The sequence below is a fragment of the Fukomys damarensis genome, unplaced genomic scaffold, assembly GCF_012274545.1.
Source record: "Fukomys damarensis isolate Sample0158 unplaced genomic scaffold, DMR_v1.0_HiC HiC_scaffold_22, whole genome shotgun sequence".
Taxonomy (NCBI): Eukaryota; Metazoa; Chordata; class Mammalia; order Rodentia; family Bathyergidae; genus Fukomys; species Fukomys damarensis.
The window spans coordinates 23,333,810-23,357,062 of record NW_022900934.1 but is presented as its reverse complement, the minus strand read 5'-3'; the positions used below and the strand labels follow the sequence as shown (position 1 = coordinate 23,357,062).

At 46.7% G+C, this 23,253-nt stretch overlaps 1 protein-coding gene across 1 annotated transcript in view; it reads right to left on the bottom strand.

Moving 5' to 3' along the window:
• LOC104873416 (fer-1-like protein 4) overlaps positions 1–23,253 on the bottom strand; it is a 38,858-nt gene that overhangs the window by 9,913 nt on the left and 5,692 nt on the right. The window contains exons 14-34 of the mRNA XM_019209910.2: positions 22,748–23,250; positions 22,300–22,408; positions 21,964–22,135; positions 21,750–21,870; positions 21,293–21,393; positions 16,128–16,215; positions 15,932–16,048; positions 9,515–9,667; positions 8,690–8,843; positions 8,438–8,562; positions 7,925–8,059; positions 7,649–7,822; positions 7,381–7,497; positions 7,126–7,287; positions 4,409–4,607; positions 4,229–4,287; positions 4,013–4,144; positions 3,360–3,402; positions 3,192–3,268; positions 2,979–3,116; positions 2,767–2,883 (exon numbers count right to left, since the gene is read on the bottom strand). Of these exons, the coding sequence (XP_019065455.1) occupies positions 2,767–2,883; positions 2,979–3,116; positions 3,192–3,268; positions 3,360–3,402; positions 4,013–4,144; positions 4,229–4,287; positions 4,409–4,607; positions 7,126–7,287; positions 7,381–7,497; positions 7,649–7,822; positions 7,925–8,059; positions 8,438–8,562; positions 8,690–8,843; positions 9,515–9,667; positions 15,932–16,048; positions 16,128–16,215; positions 21,293–21,393; positions 21,750–21,870; positions 21,964–22,135; positions 22,300–22,408; positions 22,748–23,250 (2,996 nt within the window). The remainder of the gene's footprint in view (positions 1–2,766; positions 2,884–2,978; positions 3,117–3,191; positions 3,269–3,359; positions 3,403–4,012; positions 4,145–4,228; positions 4,288–4,408; positions 4,608–7,125; positions 7,288–7,380; positions 7,498–7,648; positions 7,823–7,924; positions 8,060–8,437; positions 8,563–8,689; positions 8,844–9,514; positions 9,668–15,931; positions 16,049–16,127; positions 16,216–21,292; positions 21,394–21,749; positions 21,871–21,963; positions 22,136–22,299; positions 22,409–22,747; positions 23,251–23,253) is intronic.

Sequence of the window (23,253 nt, the reverse complement as noted above, 5' to 3'; positions counted from 1 at the left end):
AATGGAAAGCCAGAATTAATCCCCAGTAACAAAAAAAAAAATCACTTATGATCAAACAGATCTCGAGCCACCTCCATCCCAAACCTACTCCACCCAAAGACTTCTCCTTATCAATTAAAGTGCCCTTATCTGAACTTCCAGGTACTGGCGCCAAAACCTGTGAATCAGCCTTCTCTTTCCTTCTACATTCACACGACTCACAGCTCTTCTGTTTCAATCTGTCAGCTTCACCTCGAAGATATTTCCAGTCTTAACCCCTGACCACCACCTCCATTGCTGCTACCTTGGTTCGAGCCACCATTCTTTCTCCCCAAGATCTTGTGGTGGCTTCATAATCAGTGCCCCTACCCTGCTCTTGCCTGTTCTCTACACACCAAAAAATAAAGTCTCTTAAAATTTAACTTACATCCTGCCACTCCTTTACTTAGAACCTGCTGATGGCTTCCTGCTTAGTTCTGGATAAAATGACCAAAAAACAAGACCTAACATGATCTGTCCTCTCTGCCCATTGCTGTTATATTTCCTCTGAAAATTTAACTCCTAAAACCCTCTCTTCCTCAGGAGGCTGAGGCAGGAGGACCACTGAGAGTTCAAGGTCAGCCTGGGCTACATAGTGAGTTCAAGGCCAGTCTGAACTATGTAGTGAGACCCTGTCTCAAAAAAAACCCTCCTCTCCCCGCTTCTGCTGTTCTTGTCATTCCTCACACACACTAGTCACTTTCAGGCTGGCTTTCTCTGCCTGGAGTGCTATCTCCCTTGGGAAGCCACCAGGATAACTCCTTTGTCTCCTCCTATATTTGACAATCTCTAACCTTAAGGTAAGGTTTGACTTACAATTTTTTAACCTTATAATGGCATGAAAGCCATATGCATTTAGTAGAAAAACATACATCAAATTTTGGATTTTGACCTTTTTCTGGGATAATCTTCAGATCTTTCTCCTGTGAAGCCAGAAGTCCCTGAAAGCCACCATGCATGAGAGGACACAGCCAACACTCTGCAGTGCTGCTAGACTGTGATATTGGGTAGATTAGGTCGTTTAAATGGAATTACAATGCTTTCGAATTGCAGTGCCTGTATCAGTACAAATGGAGCTCCTTGTAAGCCAAGGAGCATATGTGCTCTGAGAAGTGTCACTGTGTCTTAATTCCTGCTACTCTAATCTTCTTTCTTTCCACTTCTTTGCTACTCTCTCTTTTAGGAACCAGTCTCTGAGCTGCTGCTGCTGGGACCTTGTGTTTATGAGGCAGATGGCAGAACCACTGAGCTTCTCGTTAATCCTTCTCGTACTTCTGTTGCTCATATACTTTCTTATATCTTCTTTCTTAACAGGGAGGTAGAATATTATACATTCTTTTGCATTTTGCTATTTTTTACCTTAAATCTATGGAAACTGTGAGACTGGACTTGGGATTACTTTGAGCCAGCTTCTCAGTTTTGAGTTTTCTAGGTTAAGGTGGTGGGTTGGGGGCTTAGCTCAGTGGTTCTGCCGCCTGCCTGGCAAGCACAAGAAACCGAGTTTGATCCCCGGTACCAAGAAAAAAAAAAGTGTATCAATAAAAAAAATTTTTTAAGACTTTTTTTTCTATTTCCCTCACCATGAAAGGCTGGGCCAGGCTGTTTACTCTCCATTCTCTTGCCCACTGAGGTCTTACTTCATTGGGGAATCTTGGTTCCAGCTCAAGACAACCTGAGCTTCAGGGCTCAGGATTCCTGAGGATTTCTGCTACCTCTTTGTATGGGGAAGGCTAAGATTTTCCCTTTCTTATGAGCTCATCATTCATACAGTTTGTCTCTGTCTGTCGCTCTGGCTCTGTCTTGAAGACAAGGTCTCACTATGTAGTTCAGGCTGGCCTTGAACTCACTAGGTAGCCTAGGCTGGCCTCAAACTCATGGTGATCCTCTTGCCTCAGCCTCATGAATGCTGGACTTATAGGCATACCTTGCCCCTTCCTTCCTCTTTTCTTTTCTTAGTTGTGCTAAGGATTGAACCTAGGGCCTCAGCATGTTAGGACCTCAACATAAACTTAGCATTCATTTAAAAGGCCAGATTACTGGCCAGGGATTTAGCTCAATGGTTCTGCTGCCTGTCTTGCAAGCGCAAGGACCCAAGTTCAATCCCTGGTACCAAAAAAAAAAAAAAAAAAAGACAGTTTGCTTAGCATCTTTAGACGTATTACAAAAAGAATTTATCCCAGACCATCTAGTCTAGCAGTCTGCTAGATACAAAAGGTCAAGATGACTTCTATTACCAAGAGATATCCCAGGATTATGATAAGATGACACCATAGAACATTTCTTCAAATGATGTCTCAGAATTCCTATATTTAAACGAGAAAGAAGTCTACCATCTGTTCTGGAGACAAGGAGTGAAGGGCCAGAGAAATCCACTCAGTCCCGTTACTCCCTGAGATACTTTCAAGAAAACTTCACGTCCCTGCTGATCTCTGCATGGAAACTAGCAATGGAAGAACATCCCAAGGTGTTGGGCAGTGAGCCATTCTGAAGCCTGAGATCCACAGAGCTACATTCCCCATTCTGCTGGAGCAGACTAGTGACCAAGGGGTCAGAGTCCTACTCTAAATTCTAGCTCTGCTGTCACCAAGCATTGTAATCCTAAGTCTCCTAACTTTGTGTCTAAGATTTCCCATCTGAAAAATGAGAAAGTTGGACTTTAACCCCTGCCGTGTCTTCCAAAGTCTCATTCCATAGATTTTATGCTCATCACCTTTGCTGCTGTTGGAGATATGACAGCACGACACTCACCTTTACAACATACACTCTGACCAGAAGCTTAATGGGTCGGTTCTGTGGGATCCCGCGAGAGATCTGGGGCTCAGAAAAGGATGCTGCCTCTGACTCAGGGTAAATGAGGAAGGAACCCTGGAGTGGTGGAAGGCAGAAAAGGCTGTAGTAAGACTTTTCCTCCTGAATCCCTGCCTGTGCTCTCTGGCCTTCTTTTCCTTCCCCAAACATACTTTGAACTTGCCCATGAAGTATGCAGACCCTTCTTCCTCTCCATCCCCACCCTGTCCCCCTTGCCCTCGGTAGAGGGGAAACACATTCAGCCAGTCTTCAAAGTGGTTAAACTCTTCCTCCAGGGAGCTGCTGTAGATCTGAAAGACAGGGGTTTCAGTGACAGCTCGACATCCAGAATCCAAAGAGATTCCTGTCTCCCAACATTCAGTCACCTTCAGGGTGGCAATTGCCTTTTTCCGAGATGCAGTGCCTTCAACATCAGCCTCACCCTGGTCCTGGGCCTCCCCATCTGGAAACAGCAGAAATGCCCAGGCCAGAAATATCTGGGTGCAGAGTGAGATGGGCAGATGGAGCAAGAGCAAAAGTGCACAATCTCTTACCTGAATCCCCGGGATCATCCATTTCCTCCTCGTCCAGATTGGGCTGAAAGAAAAGGGCAGATAGGAGATTTCCCCCACCCCCTCACCTCTTAGTCTGCCTTTTTTCCAGGATACTGAGTCAGGAAACCTGAGTTCAAGTTCCAGCTGGGTAAGCCACTTGTTTTAAAAGCTTGCGCTTATCTTCCAATCCTGCATCTCCTAGACAGTAACCACCAGCCAGTGGCTACTAAGCAGTTCAAATGTGGCTAATGCTCTAAGGATAAAATGCACACACCAGATTTTAAAAACTTACTATATCATAAGAATGTAAGATACCTCATTGTTAATTTTAATGGTGATTATTTGTAGAAATGTTTCACTATATTGTAGCAAACAAAACACATTATTAAATTAATTTCTCCTGTTTCCTTTTACTTATTTTTTTTTTCATGTGGCTACGAAAAAAGTTAAAATGACACGTGGTTTGCATTATATTTCTGTTACACGGCAGAGGCCTGGATAATGGAGCTAATCATCTCCAGCTACTAAAATTGTGATAGAGAAAAGATGATTGTGGTAAAGAGCTCTGTAAAATTATAGCACTCCACACATGACAAGATCATTCTTCTTGCCGTTTCTTCTCGTACCACCCCCCGGATTGTCCTGTGCCTCACCTGCGCCTGCAGCTCCTGCAGGGATGCATAGTACTTGGACCACCAGTCGAGCTCTTCAGGATCCGGGGTGTCCTCCTCCAGCTCTGGACAGGGACTCAGGAGGCCTCCTAGGCTGAGCTTCTTCAATGGAGCCTGCAGTGGGAAGACTCTGTCCCCCCGACCCAGCACCACCCCAAGCCCCAATCTCTTCTCCGCCCTTCTCGCACACAGCGTTACCTTCAGGAGCCGTCTGGATATCCCAGCCTCAGCCGAGAAGGGCTCCAAAGACTTTGGTCCTGGGAGCAAAAATGGCATGATGAGGGCAGGCGGTTAGAAGTCAGACTCCCGCCCCACTGAGAGGTCCCCGAGAACCAGAGGGACTTCCGTCTGGTAGCCCCTAAGGGAAAGGCCTTTAACCTTGAGGTCGCCTGGGCTCCGAGTCCTCTGTCTCCTCCTCTGCTCCTTCCTCCTCAGGGGGATCCTCATTTCCCTGGAGGGTGAATCGCAGCATGTGGGGCACAATGTGGGAACCCACAAGGACTGTGCGACCAAAGGCCCGGTGCTCAATCACCAAGATGCTGAGAGGGGGCTGCAGGTAAGGCTGCTCTGGCAAGGCCTAGAGGTAGGGAAAGAGGAACTGTGTCTACAAAGATGGCAGAGGCAGGTGGGAAAACAATACATGTAAACACCATTGTGGGCCTAGCACTGCCTCTGCCTCACTGTGCTGCCTCCACTGAGTCTTGGCTTTCTGACTCTGAGTCCCAGCTAAAAAAGAAACAAAACGCAGGCTCAAAAGATTGTTCTAAGTATCAAATGATACACAAGTACTTTGGAGCTTAGCACACGCGCTGGGTTCCATCCTCAGCACACCACACACACACACACACACACACACACACACACAGTAACAGAGGTGAAGGGAGAAACAGAAAACAGACAACAATAAAGCTGAAGACTTCCATACCCTGTTCTCAACATTGGGGAAAACAACTAGACAGAAAACAGTTAAGGGTTTGAATGACACTAGCAAGCAATTTAACCTCATGTTATCTATGGGATGCACTCAACACGAGTGCCCTTTCAGAGTACACCATGGAGAAACGGCTGTGTGCTCTCTGATTTGTACCACAAAGTGAGCAATGACAGAAAACACCTTGCTTGGGTCTGAACGTATGTGCTTCCCCCAAAATTCATGTGGTATTAAGATAGGGTCTGTGAAGGATAACTAGTTCATGAGGGCAGAGCCTCCCAAATGAGATTCATGCTCTTATTAAAAAGAAAAAACTAGGGGCTGGGATTTAGCTCAGTGGTTCCACTGCCTACCTCGCAAGCACAATAACCTGAGTTCAATCCCCAGTACCAAAAAAAAAAGTCCCAAGGGAATCTGCCCTTCCCTCATAGGGGACATATCAAAGGTGCTATTTATAAGGAACTGACACTCACAAGACACCAAATTTGTGGGACCTTAATCTTGAATTTCTCAACCTGTAGAACTATGAGCAATAAATTTCTGTTGTTTATCAACTGTCTATAGTATTTGATATGGCAGCTAGAATGGGCTAAGACACACCCTCTCGAAGTTCAATTTCATCACCTTAAAACAAGCTGAGATGCAGGCATGATGGCACATGCCTGTAATTACTCCTCACTCTGGGAGGCTGAGGCAGGAGGATGGCAATGTATCTACTTAATGATACACTATCTTGAAAGAAAATAAAATTTAAGGGCCCAGGGTATAGCTCCATGTGAAGGTCTTAGGTTTAATCCCCTGAACCATAAAAAATAATTTTTTTCAAACTGAAAACTCCTGCATGTGAAATAAGAGTCATGAGACAGTGAGGGAGGTTTTTCATTTGATTGATTTTTGTCCCCTGTCCAGCAGTCTGGAACTACTGTGCTTTGCTCCAGTTGCAGTCTTGCAAAGTCACAAGACACTTCAGTTTACAAAGCCATTACCCAAGCCTTTCTGTCACTGGGTCCTCACACCACTCCTGAAAAAGGCACCTGGTGTATATCTTCCAGCATTTTTTCTTTTGTGCCTACTACCCCCATGGTTCACAGAAAAAACTGAAGCTAAAATGATACGGGCGATTTGATGAGATCCTGTAGCACTGTCAAAATCTGACTATGAAACAGTAATTACAAGTTACATGGTATAATTTTCTTCTCAGCCCTCAGTGCCTCAGAGATGAGGTAGATTCCGAGCTCATCCTTCAGGACAAATGTCCGTTCCATTCACTCAGTAGAACCAAGAGGCCACAGAGTAGCACAGAGATCATGGGCCAAGTCTGGCTCACTGTTGGGTTTTGGTTTGTTTTGGTTTTGGTGTGTGTGTGTGTGTGTGTGTGTGTGTGTGTTACTAGGGATTGAATTCTGGGTGTTCACACTGAGCTACATCTCTAGCCATTTTTCAATTTTTCATTTTGAGACAGGGTCTCATTAAATGGCCCAGGCTGGGGCTGGGATTTGGCTCAGTGGTTCCACCTCCTGCCTTGCAAGCTCAAGGAACAGAGTTTGATCTCTGGTACCAAAAAAAGAAAAAAGAGTTCCCATAAATTTCTCCACTTTCCCCTCTATTCATATCTTACATTGGGGCCAGGGATTTAGCTCAGTGGTTCTGCTTCCTGTCTCTCAAGAACAAGGACCTGCATTTGATCCCCAGTACCAAAAAAAAAAAAAAAAAAAAAAAAAAGAGAGAGAGAGAAAACAATCATATCTTACATTGGCATATATACTTATTATAAGAATATTTTAGTGGGGCTACATGGTGAGTTCCGTCAGTCTCGACAATATAATGAGACCCTGTCTCAAAAAAAAGATTGCCCAGGCTGGGCTAGAACTTGGAATCCTCCTGCTTCAGCCTCCCAGAACACTGGGGTTACACCACGCCCAGACCTCTGCCAGTTTTTCTAAATAAAGTGTCACCTGTACATGTTCATCCTCATCATTTACTTATTTTCTGTGGCTGTATCCATGCTATAGTGGCAGGGTTGAATAGCTTCAACTGAGACTGTGGCCCACGAAGCCTTTACAGAGTCTTAGCCGCTAGAAATTCACCATCCACTTCCTTCTTCTACTTCCTGCCCAGCATGCCTTGCCCCCCGCCCATGCCTTGCCCCCAGCCCATGCCTCACCACTGTCAGATGCCTGACGAGCTCAGTGAAATTGGGGCTGTCATGGTAGCTGGCCAGGACCTCAGACTCCACACGTTTTCCGGCCACTTCCAGCACAACTTGAGGCTGCTCCACCTCAAACAGGTGCACACGACCAAGGCCCCTCAGTCCCCAGAACAGCATCTAGGGAATTAGGAAATGGGGGACTCAGGGGTCCACACCTGAAAGAGGGCCACCCCATGCAAGAAATGAGGGGCTCAGAGTGCCTGGCACTACCTCAACACGGAACTCCCTGAGCACCGGGCGCACACTGGGTGGCAGGGACAGGCGTCCCGAGAGGGGCTCAGCCAGGGCTGTCAGATCCTGGGGCTCTACATCCCTGGGCACTGAGGGCTGCAGGGGAAAAGAGGTCAGAGGTCAAAGAGGAACCAGGCAAGGCTGGACTGGAGATGTCCGTGGACGGTGTGGGCGGGTCCTCAGGAAACAGCCATGCTCAGGGAGGATGGGAGCCTGACGAGTAACAAGAAGGGCCCACAGCCTCTACCTCCAGTCGGCCACTGTAGTCCAGCTCAATAAGTTCAAAGGTGGCAATAAGCTCTCCGGCTGCCCGCAGTCCCTTCTTCAGGGGAAAGAACTGCAGCTCGGGGCACTGGTATGGGTCCTCCGTCAGCTTCACCCTTGGGGCGGCCAGCGCCCTGCCCAGGAACACAGCGGGGCCCTGTGCAGAGCAGGGCAGTGAAGACAAAAGGGAGCCAAAGGAGGGGGTATCAAGGATGGGGGGTGCCGGCCTGGAACCTGGCTGTGGTCAAGCCACACTCACAAACTTATTGTGATCAAAGACGTTGATGATCACTAGTGGAGGCTCCTGCTGCAAGAGCTCCCGCCTCCCGTCCACGATTAGCTGGTCAAACACCAAGAGCTCATCCCAAAGGGGGCTCAGCGTCTGCTCCAGAACCTGTGGACGATGCAGAGAAGGGAGCAGCAGCTGGTGTCAGAAGCGACTCCCCACACGAGGTCAGGCCAGCAGCCCTGCTCTGGTTACTCCCAACAGCTTCCTGTCACAAGAGTGTCAAGAGATGAAGAAGCGAGCAACTGCAGTCGGGTTGGGGCTGCCCTTCCATTTCTCAAATGTAATCTGCCACCCTCAGAGCCTAGTCCGAAAGTTAACTCAGGAAACCACTCCTGCCAAGACCTCTGGTTCGCCACCACCCCCTATGTCAGAGCAGTGTCCCCCAGGAGCCTGTCTTCAAAACCCTGGGTGAGCAGAGGGACTGAAGGCCTCGAGAGGAAGCGTCCCACTTCGTCTTCCAGCTCCTTCACTCACGACCCTCACCCGTGTGGTCTGGCACTGGGTAGAGATGATTACTCGAGCAAAGGGGTCCGAGAGGCCACTGTCATCTGCTGACAACACACCTCGGGCCTGGTACAGGTGAGCCCGGAGCTGGAAGTAACTAAAATCTGGAGAGAGGGAAGAGCAGGGGCCGAGCTTACTCAGAGGACTGCTTAGGTCCCCTGACTCATGAGCACCCACTGTGGGCAAGTAGCAAGGGAGGCTGTGCCCACACCGCTCACCCTCCATGCTTACCGTCCCGGTACAGGCTGTGGGGCAGCCCGGCCGAGGGCTCAGGTAGCAGGTCTGGGGGCAGCTCGGAGGTGCAGGCCTTGGCTTGCTTGCCCAACCCCAGCCACAGGAAGAGCTCCAGCTTAGCGCAGGCCTCCCCCGGGGCTGCCCCAGGTGCCTGTGTGGGAAGAAGGCACGCTGGGGCCCAAATCCTCCTATTCTTAGCCCAGCTAGAACCAACGCTGTGCTGCCCCAAGGTGTACCCGTTATTGTCGGGTCACACCCAAGCTCCCCGATACAAAGGACAGTCTCTCTGCCTCCACCATGCAACCCTCTTCATGCCCTTCATCCCTGACTCTGTCCCCTATACGTCCTGCTCTAACCCTGTCACTTCCTATGCCCACAGCACTAAAACTACACTCTGACCTTTTCCCTCCTGTCTGGTCTCCTCCATTCCCAACACTTTACATTCCCTGCTCCTGATCCCGAGGGTCACAGCTTCTCTCCCCTGGAGATCCCTTTTAGTATCTTTAGTGAATCTCATTTAGAAATATTTTGCCTGCAAAACAGCTCTACAGGTAGATACCTAATTATTTCCCTTTTCATGGTCCTGCCCATGTGCCAAGCCGTCAGCAGAAAGGCCAGTGCAGGCCAAGGGCTAACCACTTTGCTGTTTATCTCCCTCCCAACCTGACCTGAGCAAAACCACAGCTTCTTTTGGCTTTTTTGGCTAATTGAAAAGAACTGGGAAGCCCCAGTTGGGAACCATAAGCCTCTACCCCTGAAGCCCAGCCATGCCCTGTGAACCTCGCCCCACTCTCCCAGCACCCTCACCCAGGCCCCCCTCACTGTGAGCAGCAGACTCTGGATCTTCCCACAGTCTCGGCCACGCTCCTCCTCAACCACAGAGAACAGCACATCCTGGGCAGGGATCCGCGCACAGGCCACACGGCGCCGACCACTGAGCATCCAAACCAGTACATCGGGAAGGGGTGGCTGGGGCTGTGGGTAGAGAAGTAGAGGTCACCCATGGAGTTGAGCTAGGTCATGTGCTCCACTCCTACAGCTTGGGTGAGACAGATGGACCTACTATCCGTCCCTATCTCTGACCTCCCCTGGACCCCATCTCCATGTGGTCACCACTCTCTGAAATCTCCTCCTGGATGCCCCACAGGCCACCTAAAACTCAAAGTCTGAAGTCTAAAAAAAATGGTACTGGAAGATCTGGATATTCATATTGATTCTTATGTCCCTCAAACAAAAATTAGCCTGAGAACAGAGGCCTAAATATAAAATGTAAAACCATAAACTTTTAGAGGAAAGCAAACAAACAAACAAACAAACAAAACCTTTGGTACAGTAAGTTGCCTGGCTAAGTGAAATGGTGAGGGATGGAAATTGTTCCTGCAAAGAATAACCATAAGCTAATTTTTTCCTGTGTTTGAGTGTTGCTAAATATCAAATTTTAGTTTATCACAGAAGGCAGAAGCAAAGTTAAGTGATTTCTAGAAAAATGTACCTTCCAGAATTCAAAAGATTTTTTTTTCTTTCTTTACAGGAATGGATCCCAGAACCTCAGGCATGTTAGGCAAGCACTCTATCATGGAGCTACATCCCCAGCCCCACAAATGATTTTTTAAAGAAATACAATGAATAGCTCTTAGTCAAAACCAGCTAAGCAGGCTGGGGATTTAGCTCAGTGGTACTGTGCCTTCTTCACAAGCACAAGGTCCTGAGGTCAACCCCTGGTGGGGGAAAAAGAAGAAAAAGAAATAAAGAGAAAAACAACTAATCAAACTGTCTACCATGTGTAAACAAAACTAAATAAAATGAAAGACAAATCTTACTGAGAACAGGAAACTGAAAAGTAACAGTAGCTGTAGGAAAAATTAGGCCTTATAGAAATAAAAAGTGAAATGATTGAAATGAAAAATTCAATAGAGGGACTTCTGAGATATATATTTGGGGGGAGGGTACTGAGGATTGAATTCAGGACCTTGCGCTTTCGAGAGAGGCAGCAGAACCACTGAGCTAAATCCCCAGCCCTGATCTTTAATTTAAGAAACCAGACAATCCATGTTTGTGGGCTGGAAATAGGAAAACATTTCTTACACAGCTATCAGAAAGCTGACATAAGAAAAATTAGATAAATTACATGTCATTAAAACTAAATTTTGCTCACCAAAAAGCACCATTAAGAAAATGAACAGGGCTGGGGATTTAGCTGAGTGGCACCACACCTGCCTCAAAAGAAAAAGATCCCAGCCTAAAAGAACACATCCAACTAAGCTGCTTATGATTGCGAATGACTTTGGTCTTTGCTTGTGTTTTTGTTTCTTGTAATACAAATGTTAAAAAACAAAAATTATTTTTAAAACTAAAAAAAAGAAAGAAAGAAAGAAATTCAAGATCCTGAGTTCCAGTACCAGGAAAAACAAAGCAACAACAAAAAAAACAAGTCAGAGCTGGAGACTTAGCTCAATGGTGCTGGCACCTGCCTGGCAAGTACAAGGTTTTGAGTTCAATCTCCAGTACCAACAAAACAAAACAAAATCCATTAAAGAAAATGAACAGGTAAGCCACAGACTAGAAGAAAACATGTGTAAAATAAATATCTGATAAGTGACTAGTATTTATCATAAATGACCAGGGGGATATATTGGGAGGGGGTACCAGGGATTGAACTTGGGTCCTTGAGCTTGTGAGGCAGGCAGCAGAAACATTGAGCTAAATCCCTGGCCCCCCCCAAAAAATGTTTTTGAGACTGGTTCTTGCTATATAGTTCAGGCTGGCCTTGAACTCACTATGTACCCCAGGCTGGCTTCAAACTCACAGCAATCCTCCTGCCTCAGCCTCCAGAGTGCTGGAATTTCAGGCATGCACCACCACACCCAGGTGAAAATCTTTTTAAAACATATACAATTTAAAATTTTTTTTTTCTGGTACCAGGGATTGAACTGAGGACCTTGTGCTTGTGAGGTAGGCAAAGCACCACAGAGGTAAATCCCCAACTTACAATTTAAGAATTTAAAACAAGTCAGTCTTTAGATTGGCAAAACTATGGAAAAGACTGTACAGAGTTCGATCCCCAGTACGGAAAAAAAAAAGAAAGAAAGAAAGAAAGAAAAAGAAAAACACTGTACAAAGATATATGAAAGGCAAATAAGCATACCAAGAGCTCAACATCACTGGCCACCAAGGAAACCTGAGTTAAAACTACAATGAATTACCATGATATACTTATCAAAATATCTAAAACTTTGGGATGGGGATTTAGTGCAATGGCACTGCACCTGCCTTGCAAGCACAAGGTCCTGAGTTCCATCCCTGGTACCAAAAAAATATCTAAAACTTAAAAGACCAATAGTATAGCAATTGCTTCAAAAAATTATCTGGCAGATGATTATAAATTTAAACATAGAGACATCCTATCATCCAACAATTTCACTTCTATGTATTGACCCAAGAGAAGTGAAAGCACACGTCCACAGAATGACTTATACACAAATGTTCAGGACATCTTACTCATAACAATCAAAACCATGAAACATTCTAGGAAAGCAGGATTGAAACATACTGTATATTCCAAGGCACTGTAGAAAGGAGGGAGAATTAAAGAGCAAAGTAAATTCACCACCGCCCTTCAAACCTAGCAAGTTGTCTATGAAACAGGGAGAGCTCACTCATAGTCAGAATGTTGGCAGTTTGGGTTAGAACAAGAAGCAGATTTCTGGAATCTTCCAGTTCTCCATTCTAGACATGGATGAAAGGAGAGTTTAGATCCCACCCTTGAAATATTTGAAAATAGAGGTGAACTGAAACAAATCAAGTCCACAGCAAAACTCAGTTCACTTACAGAGCATAATGACTCCTCCCTCGTCACAGGGTGTGAGAACAATATTTTCTGGAGATGCACATTATTTATTTCAGTTTCTACTGTACTTTTGTACAAAAATCTAGACATATAATAAAAAATTACAAGACACAGGAAAGTGAGAATTGCGATTCATGTGCACAGTAATCAGTACAAGTAGATACATAGAAACCCAGATATTAGGATTATGAAACAGGAACATTAAAGTAACTATGATAGGACTGGGTGTGCACACCCAGTGCACACCTGGAATCCCAGCACTCTGGAAGTCAGAGGCAGAAGTTTGAGTCTAGCCCAGGCAATTTAACAAGGTCCCCTATCTAAAAATAAAATATTAAATGAAGAGCTGGGAACGTAGCTCAGCGCAAAGGCCCTGAGTTCACTCATCATTATTGCAAAACAAAATGATATGGCTGGAGATGTAGCTTAGTAGTAAAGAACTTGCCTGCTTGCCTAGCATATGTGAGGCTCTGGGTTTGATTCCCCAGCACCACTTTATTTATTCATTTAGGTTTTCTGAGGCCAGGTTTTGCTATATACAGTAGTTCAGGCTGGCCTTGAGATCACTGTGTTTCTTTTCTTTTCTTTTCTTTTTTTCCCCCCTCTGGTACTGGGGATCGAACTTGGGACCTTATTATGCTTGTAAAGCAGGCGGCAGCACCACTGAGCTAACCCCCGTCCCTTGAGCTCACTGTGTACCTCAGGCTGGCCTTGAACTCATGGCCATCCCCCTGCCTCTGACTCCTTAGTGCTAGGATTGATTACAGGCATGCATCACCACACCTGGCTCCCAGCACCATGATAAACAATCAAATAAAATAAGAATTCTAAAGGATATAGGGGAAAATCACACAGAAGTTGAAAGACAGGCCATTTCAGCAAACACTTAAAACTGGAAATAACAGAAATTAAACAAGAAGGAGCCAGGGATTTAGCTCAGTGGTGCCTCTGCCTGCCTTGCAAGGTCCTAAGTTCGATCCCTGGTACCCCCATCCCCAAAAAACAAAAGAAAAACAAAAACAAGAAATCAAACAAAAAGTTCCTTACCAGATATTTGCAAAAGAATGTAAAGTAATGCTACTCTTCTCACTAAATTTTTTGTTTTGGAGAATATATTTATTGTTCATGAAACTATGTCATTTATGTTAATATACAATGGGTTTACTCTTGTTATTTTAAATGAATTAATCATTTTTTATTTCTTTTTTTATTTTTTTGTACCGGGCATCAAACTCAGGTCCTTGTGCTTGCGAAGCAGGCAGCGGAACCACTGAGCTAAATCCCTGGCCCATCATTTTTTATTTCTAAAGTTTTAATTTTTCCACTTTTATTTCATAGAATGGTAAATATTAGTACATAAGCAAAAGTTCTTTGGGATCAGCAACAATTATTAATGATGTAAAGGAGTCTTCAGAACAATACATTTCAGTCAGGAAATTTTCTTTTTGGTACCAGGGATTGAACTCGGGTCCTTGCACTTGTGAGGCAGGTGGCAGAATCACTGAGCTAAACCCCCAACAGAACAAAACATTTCAGAACCATTCGAGAACCAGCTTTTGCACACCAGGAAGTGGACCAAAATGTCCTTGGAAGCATTGTTTCTAATGACCAACCACTGGGACAGTTTACATATCCACCACCAGTACAATGGACAGGTAAACTGCAGTATATTCACACAATGAAATAGTACACAACGACAAAAACAATTTACAGCTCCATGTAACAATCCAGATAAATATCACAAACAATATTAAGTTTAAAAGAAGCTTGAGCCAGGGATTTAGCTCAATGGTTCCGCCACCTGCCTCACAAGTGCAAGGATCTGAGTTCGATCCCCAATACCCCCCCCAAAAAAAAAGAAGTTTGAGAAACAGCAAAATTATGCTATTCCAAGATGCAGATTTATGTCTTTTTTTTTTGTACTGGGGATTGAATCCAGCACCTTTGCACTGAGCTGCATCTCTACTTTTTTTTTTTTTTGGTTCCAGGGATCAAACTTAGGCCCTTGCGCTTGCAAGGCAGGTGGTGAAACCACTGAGCTAAATCCCCAGTCCCAATCTCTATGTCTTCTTTCTTTAACTTTCTACTTTGAGACAGGGTTTCAGTAAGTCACTAAATTGTCCAGGCTAGGCTCAAACTTAAGATCTCCCTGCTTCAGCCTCCCTGAGTACTGGGATTACAACTGTGTCCCACTATACCTGGCTTCATAAAATATTTTAAATGTCAACTGACAAAAGGAGGTTCTCATTAATTAATTTTAGATTTTTTGAAACAGATCTTGCTAAATAGTTCAGACTGCTTTTGAACTCACTATGTAGCCCAGGCTGGCCTCTAACTGATGGCATCTTTCCTATCTCAGCTTCTTTACCACTGGCATTAGAGGAGAGGAGTATTTTGGGTGTTGTACACACCTATGATCCTAGCACTCAGAGGCTTAGACAAGAGGATCAGTGCAAGTTTGAGGCCAGCCTGAGGTACATAGTGAGTTCAAAACCAGCCTGAACTGCATAGGGAGATCGTGTCTCAAAAAAAAGGCTAGGGGTGTAGCTCAGTGGGAGCGTGCATACTTAGCATGAGCAAGGGTCTGGGTTTGATCCACAATACACTTGCACACACATACACAAACAATTTTACACTAAAATTCAACATAATAAGGTCTCTAGTCAGGCATGGTGGTGTATACCTATCATCTCAGCACTCAGGAGGCTGAAGCAAGAGGATCACCTCAAGTTTGAGGCCAGCCTGGGCTATTCAAGGCCAGTCTGAACTACATCGTGAGAGCTCTATCCTATCTGTTCTTCAAACCCTTTGACTTCTGCCTGTCTAGGCCTCCCAATTCTGGGCATTTGTACATACTACACATTCTTCTTCATTTTCCAAATTCTAACTTGTCCTTTGAGTTCCAAGACCAGTATCCAACTGCCTTGGAATTGCAGCTCTGTTGCTGATCTACATACCATGGCACTCTCCTCTATACCTCCATTACTGCTCTTGTCAAATGGGGTAAACTCTTCCCAAAGAAGTTGGAAGGATCACAAGGTAACACATACAGATACTTAGCAGAGAACACATTTCCAAACCACAGACTCCTTCACCTTTGTGTAACTTCTTTCCAGCTTCTGAACAGGAAGGTCAAAAATTCCCTAAGGGAATTTATCCTCAGATGTTCACCCCTAAAGAGATCTTGAGGATTCCCTGGATCCCTGGTAGACCTTAGCACTCTTTCTATTCCTCTCCCTCAATTGCTCTATGTGGAGTTTGGTCCAAGGATCCAAGCAATGATATCAGGCCAAAGGGCAAGTGTCACATCCACCTGCCAGAGGCCTCTGGGGTGGTCCAAAAGCTCAGGGGGAAAGGAAGACAGGGTACAGAAATGAGCTGGGAGCCATTACCTCCTGAGCCAGAAAACGCAGCTTTGCCAGGAGTTTCTTGGCCAGTGCTACCTTCTTTTGCATGTTGCTTTGCTTCAGCCCTCGTAAAAGCCGAAGTCCTTGTTTTGCCAACACGTTCTGGGAAGGCAAGAGACCATGAGTGAGTGGAGGGTCCTAGCTAGGTGTCCTTGCTTTCCTCCCACTCTCCACCTAGTACCAGGCTGTGCGTCAGCATTTTCGCTCGGCTTCTATCCAGGGCATTGGGCCGGGTCATAGTCCTGCACTCAGCACTGCGGCAAAACTGTCTGTGAGGAGCAGGCGAGAAACAAGGGAGGAGTCAAAGGAAATGGCAGGAAAGCGTGTAGACCCCTGGGGTCACTTCCCTTGGAGCAGGTTTCCCAGCCCCAGTCTCCGTACAGACCTGGCAGTCTTGTTCTCAGGAAAGGCCCCCTCCTCTGCTGAGGGTAGTCTTTTGTACTCAAACCACACCCAAATTCATCAAGGGCAGCCTCCCTTTTGGGTCCCAGAGCACGCCAATAATTAGTATCTACTCCCCTGGCTACTTGGTTGGTATCACCAGTTTGCTAATTAGAAATGAAGCCCAACACCAGGCCTCCTGCATCATCAGAACTACAGGTTTGCACCCTGGGAAATTCCTATGCCTATTTAAGTCAGAGATCATCTGTGGTTTAGCCTCCACCAAGCTGACTAAAACATAGCCGAGGGCTGGGGATTTAGCTCAGTGGTGACACCGCCTGCTTTGTAAAAGTGAGGATTGGAGTTTGAGCCCCAGTACCCCCCCACCCCCAAAATTTCAAGACTCATCTTTTGCTGCTGTTTCATCCTCTCTTTCTCCAAAACCACGCTCGTCTAAGCTCACCATCGTTTCTCACCTAAGATGATAACAACAGCCCTGTAATTGTTCTCTGCTCACCCCAGGGCCTTTGCTAGCTAGCTGCTCCTCAACCTAAAGTGTCCTGCCCTAGACATTAGCATGGCTCACTCCTTTACTCAGGTCTCTGTTCCAACGTCACTTTCCCCAGCAGCCTTCTCACAGCTCCTGGTAACTTCTCTGTCCTCACATACTCTGCTTTATCTGTCCTCTGAATTGAGAGTAAGCGAGGGTTGGGACTCCACTTTGATTCCCACTGTACCCTATATCAACAGGGCCTAGCATCGACTAGACGCTGGGTAAAGTAAAATGGTTTTTGAGTTAGGATATTTTAGGTCTATTTCAACTGCAAATGACTTTTAACTTTTAAACTTTTTACTATAGAAATTTTAAAAAGTAAATGACTCCAAGGATTTTTATGCTGTTTTTCTTTGTTTTGTTTCTTCTAGTGCTGGCAAATGAACCCACAAGCTCACATATGCTAGGCAAGGGCTCTACCACTGAGCTACATCTCCGGCTCTATGAGGATTGTTTAACCAAACACTCCTCCCCGCAGAGATTACACTTTTGCCTTACTAATACTCTCTCATATGCTAATCAGTATCAAATAAAACAGACCAGGGCTCAAAATGCACTTACAATATTTGCTATTGATTAAATTTGACAGAAGAATCAAATCTTCTTGACAAGTATGAAATTCAAAATTGGATTCAGGGAACTTAGGTAAAGCAGAAATAATTGCCTTAGAAGAAAACTAGACTGTCTAAAGCTAGAAATAGTGTGCTCACTTCAGCAGCACATATACTAAAACTACAAACAGTGACATGTTATGTAGATTTCACTGAAATTTCCCTGACAAAGAGTAATTTTAGTAAAATGAAAATAGAAATAGTTTAATTGTGCTGTATAGAAAATCAAATAGGGGCTGGGCATGGTGACGCACGCCTATAATCTCAGCACTTGGGAGGCTGAGGCAGGAGGATCGCTGTGAGTTCAAGACCAGCCTGGGCGACATAGTGAGTTCCAGGTCAGTCTCAACTACATAGTGAGACCCTGTGTCAAAAAACCAAAAAAAAAAAAAAAAAAAATCAAATAGGGGGGGTATGGTGGTGCAGGCCTGTAATCCCAGCATTGGGGAGGCTGAGGCAGAAGAATTGGCTGAGTTCGAGGCCTGCCTGAACTACGTACGTAGAGAGACTCTGTCTCAAAAAAAAAAGAAAAAAAGTAAAGCAAGGAATTATGCTACTGTATTTTCCTAAAAATAAGACCTAACCAGAAAATAAATCCTGGATTTTTCAGAATACTTATAATGTAAGCCCTACTCCAAAAATAATCCCCAGTTAAGATCGTCAGCCATGTGGCCAGGGATCTAGCTCAGTGATGCCTCGCCTGCCTGGCAAACACAAGGTCTTAAGTTCCATTCCTGGTACCATAAAAAAAAAGATTGTCAGCCAGGAAAAAAAGCCAGGCAGACACATGTAGTATGTTTGTTGCAACACACAATGGAGACACTGACTAAAATGATGATATTAACATGTACTTAAATATAAATAGTATAGTTGACATTGTTGAAGCAAATAATAACATTATTTTTTTGTACCGGGAATCAATCTTAGGACCTTGTGCTTGCCAGGCAGGTGCAGTGCCACTGAGCTAAATCTCTGGCCCTGACAATATAAATTACAACTAAGTATTTGTAAATACCCAAGCAGGCACCTTTGGATAAGAAGTAAATGCCTGGGTAAATAGATACTTAACACTTATTGCCAAATGACCAATTGGAACACAGACATAGTACACAAACGATATACATACTTGATAATGAACAGATGTGACTGTGCCTAATATGAATCTTCATAATTCCATATGTCATGTTTTTATAGTGGATGTACTTAATGCTTTCATGTGAAATAAACATTTCATGAATTTTGGTGCCTGCAATGTGAAAGTCATCATTCTTAACCGTCATCCTTTTTACTGCCATTTCTGTTGCCTAAGTCTTCAGTTAACACTTGATTTAATAGAAAATTTGTAAAGCCTAGCCTGAAAGAGGTTGTGACTTGGGTGAAGAATTCATGGGTAAAATCACTGACAGCTGTGTTGCCAATGCACTATGATCTTCAAGACAAGAAGCGCTCATTGAAAGGCAGCTCTATTGCTGGACATGAGAGATTTGGACCAATGCTTTGACAGGAAATAGAGTCACAAGAAATTCAGGTTGGAACTCAGGGTTTAAAGAGTTATGATGATGTTCCAGAGGATGACATGACTGTATCTGGATAAATGTACTGTGTTGTACATGAAAAAATAAGACATCCCCTAGAAATAAGTCCTACTGTGTCTTTTGGAGCAAAAACTAATGCAAGACAAAGCCTTATTTTTGAGGAAGCATGGAGGTTAAAGATTAAAAAGATTAAAGCACTGGAGACTCTGGGGATGGAGCAGAGAAGAGAGCCTGGCAGGGAAGCTGTGGGACTTTCACACATGGCCTTGGGGACGTTCAGAGTCGAGGAAGCAGGGGGCGGGCAGCAAAGGAGATGAGAAAGAGGAAGCCGGCTGCGCACGGGGCCAGGGAAACCAGCAGCGAGTGTTACGGGAGGAGGGAGGCTCCACTGTGTCCACTGACGCTGAAGGTGAGCAAACGGCAGCAGAAAAGTGACCACGCACAGCCTGCTGCCCACTGTCCCTGCTGACTGGAGGGCTTGGCTGGGCCCCCTCGTCCGCCCCGCCTTACATGCTGGAGCTCTCCAGGTCCTCAGACCTTTCTCTGCTCCCAGGATGATCTTACCCAGTCTCATCCACATAACGTCAGCTCCAGATTTGCATTTCCAGCCTAAAGCTGTCTCCAGAACTCAATTCGTCGGCTGACCTCTAAGTCTAACGGATGTCTCCGAGTTAACAAGTCTGAACTGAGCTTCCGACCCCTCCTTCAGACCTTCCCTCCATCAACACAGCTGTGCAAGCCAAAGTCTCAGGAATCATCCTCTGCTCTTCTTTGCACATGTCTGTCCTCCCCTGTGTAGGCCTGGCCATCAGCCAGTTCCGAGGCGTCACCTCCAAGGCCACAGCTTCTCACGAATCCAGTCCTGATAAACCATGTCCACTGTGACCACCCTAGGCTAGATTCATCACCATCCCTCACCTGGATTACTACAAGGCTGACTTTAGCAATCCCCCTCATTCCTCCCTTACACCACCACTACCCCACCTAGCCTCAAAGGATGAGCATACACTCGAGCATATCTCTTCTTTCCAAAAACCTCAGTGGCTCCCTATGTCACTCAGAGAAGCAGCCAAGGTCACTATAATGGCCTATGAGACTCCCTGATCTGCCTCTCCCAGGACCCTCCTTTCCCTCACCCTCCTCCAGCCTCTTCTACTCTCTCACACTGCTGCAGTCACACTGGTCCCCCTGGTCTTCCCCAAACACACCACTATGCTGTTACCTCAGGGCCTTTGCACGTGCCAATACCTCTGTGTGGAACACCCTCACAGACACGACTTGTTCTTCATCTTCTTCACATCACCTTCACAGTGGCCTCCCCTCTTTTTTGGTACCGGGGATTGAACTCGGATCCTTGCACTTGTGAGACAGGCGATGGAACCAATGAGCTAAATTCCTGGACCTGGCCTCCCCTCTTACCCTACATAAAATTGCAGTGCCTCTTTCTAATGCATCCTTGATTTATTTCCTCCATCAACACTTATCCTTATCCTGCATAGTATACTTCTGCCTCTATTTACACGTTTATTACCTGGGTCTCTTCTCCTATCTCCTACAGGAATGTAAGCTTCAGGGATTTTTGTGGGCTGGAATGTTTTCTCACTGCTATCATGGTCCCTAAAACAGTGTCTACCATAACAAAATATCCTAAATATTTGATGGATAAGTAGGCAAATAACTCTTTTGAGAAGAGTATCAGAAAGGGACTTAAAGTGCCTGGAGCAGGTTATGGAATGCAGGGCAGTGAAGGTCAAAGATGGAAGCAAGAAGAACATGTTTGTGTGGTTACGGCAATAACCTGATAATCACCGGTAAGTAAGGACCAGCTGAGGATGCAAGCGATAAGTGGACAAGGGCAGAGCTAATTCCTCCAGGAGGTGAGAGGAGGCGAAACCAAGATCACAGCTGTGCTGCCGGGAGGGGCACTGCCTGTATGCAGCAAGGAGAGGAGAGCAGATGGACGTGGAAGTGGACCAGGTAGCAGACTTGGTCCGAGAAGTGAGGCTTCAGTTTCCTCCGAGAAGGGGACGAGAGGAAGGGAGTTTATGGGAGGTAGACGTCAACAAAGGCACCTAAGGATCTGGGAGCAGCCTAACTCACTACTTTCCATCAAACTCCATGGACAGGGACAATCATCTCCTTCTTACTCTTCTGTAAAGTGTTGAGGTTCAGAGCCCCCTTGAGTCCAGACAGCCCCCAGGAGTCTGCCTCACTACTCAGCAGCTGACGGGGTGAAAGCCGCTGGAGGGTCTGGATCTCAGCTTACCTGCTCCCAGCCACCAGCTCTTCCAGGGCCTGCTTGAGCCGCAGACAGGGGCCCAGCCCTGGCTTGCGCTGCATCTTCTCAACCTCCTGCAGCCCCTGGTCCTGAACACCAGGAGAGGGTCAGAGTCCAGCTGGCCCCACCTGTTCCCCACAGCACCTCTAGGCCAGCCCTTTGGCTCCACTGGATTTATGGTTCCACTTTTCTAGTCTCCTTGGAGCACCACCCCTGTGGGGTGCCATGCTCAGTAGGTCTACCTGGCTCCATCACCCAGATTCTTCCTGGGTCAACAATTCTGAGTCTGTCCTTCCCCAAATTCAGCCCCACAGATTGCCCAGAAGCTGTGCTCCTTGTCCACAACCCTCTGCCCCCACACCAATAAGGGCTTCCTTCCAAGGCCAAAGTCACCCCAGAGTCCGATGACCCAGCCTCTCCTGGTGGGCACCAGTCTTGCCCTCACCAGCCTCTCAGCCACTTTGCACACACAGTTGCTGCTCTGCAGGCGCCATGTGTAATCCTCCCATCGGCTCCACACATGTACGCAGGGCTTGCGATGACGCAGAGGCAAGCAGAAGTAAGGGCTGGGACAGATGGAGAGGAACAGAGGTTTTGGGGTCATCCTGGGCGCCTGGGGACCTCCCAACACCCTTCATCCAGTCACCAGGAACACTTACCCACTGCCATCCACAGGTTCAGGTGGCTGGGCCGGGGTTCCCAGCTGCTCCTCCTCCTCCTCCAGCTGGGCCTCCACATCTTCAGACTCCAGCAGAGGCTGCACCTCCCCCAAGGAGCCTGTAGTTCCCTCCCCAGCCCTGTGCCGCTGCTCCTCCCAGCGTCCTGCATGACCTAGCCCAGGAGAGCGAGTCAGGAGGCTGCGAGTCAGACTCCTCCCTTGACTGCTTCTGCCTCAACTGAAGTCAGAATCCACCCTCTTCCAGGGGCCTAAAGTCTGAAACAAGAGTAGCCACTCTCCAATTCACCACCCCCCGAGGCTAGGCTAAGCCACACACCAATGGAAATCTCGAAGCTGATGGGCTGCGAGGCTACAGCAGGATCGATCATGGTGGCCTCGAAGAGTACACAGAAAAGCAGGAAATCTTCGCAGGGTGCAAGGGCATTCTGTGGAACGGAGTCACACTGGACTCTCCCAGCTCCCAGGGAGAAGCCTGGACTAACCTTGGCCACAACACCCAGAGGAAGTCTAGTAACCAAACCCCAGAGGTCACTGCAGGCATCCTACCCCCAATCTCTGACGGTTGCAGCCCGGATACTTAGGCTTCTCTGGCTGGTCAGTCTCCCTCCCCCTAGTACACTCCTCACTGTACAGTGCACTTTTCCGCCCAGGTAGCAAAATTCACGCGCGTGCACACACACACACACACACACACACTCGCCATGGAGTTTTAGGCCTGGGAATAGATCACACCCTCCAGAGCTGAGAGAGCCTCCAGCCCCCACCTCCGGCAGAGGCAGCAATTCCTCCACCTCCACCTCCATGCTAGTAGGAATTTCAGGCCCATCTCCACTGGGACCGGCATCTCCGTGCTTCTGTGGAATCCCGGCCGTGGCCTGGCCCCGCCTGGCTTTCTTCTTTTTTCCGATGAGCCTGGACAAAGTGGACCCTTGTGGGGCCTGGGGTGGCTCCGATCCGGCCCTGCCTTCGAACACCTCCGTGGACACAGCCACCAGGAGTCTGCCGCGGAACCAAAGGCCTTGGCCGAGGCCTTCGTTGAGACTCTGAAGACCATCCCGGAGTCCCCCACTCGGGGGAGAGCCATAGAGGGACACCCAGGCTGGGCCGAACGTGGGGTTGAATCCCGCTGTGAGGAACAAAAGCAGGGCTTCGGAGGGGAGTACGCGGTGGGTGGGTGCTAGATTCCGCTGTGCTTCAAACCCTGATCTCCTCCAAGTCCTGCCTTGGGTCGGGACAGGGAGAAGTTCGGACGCTCCGGAAGAGAAGTCTA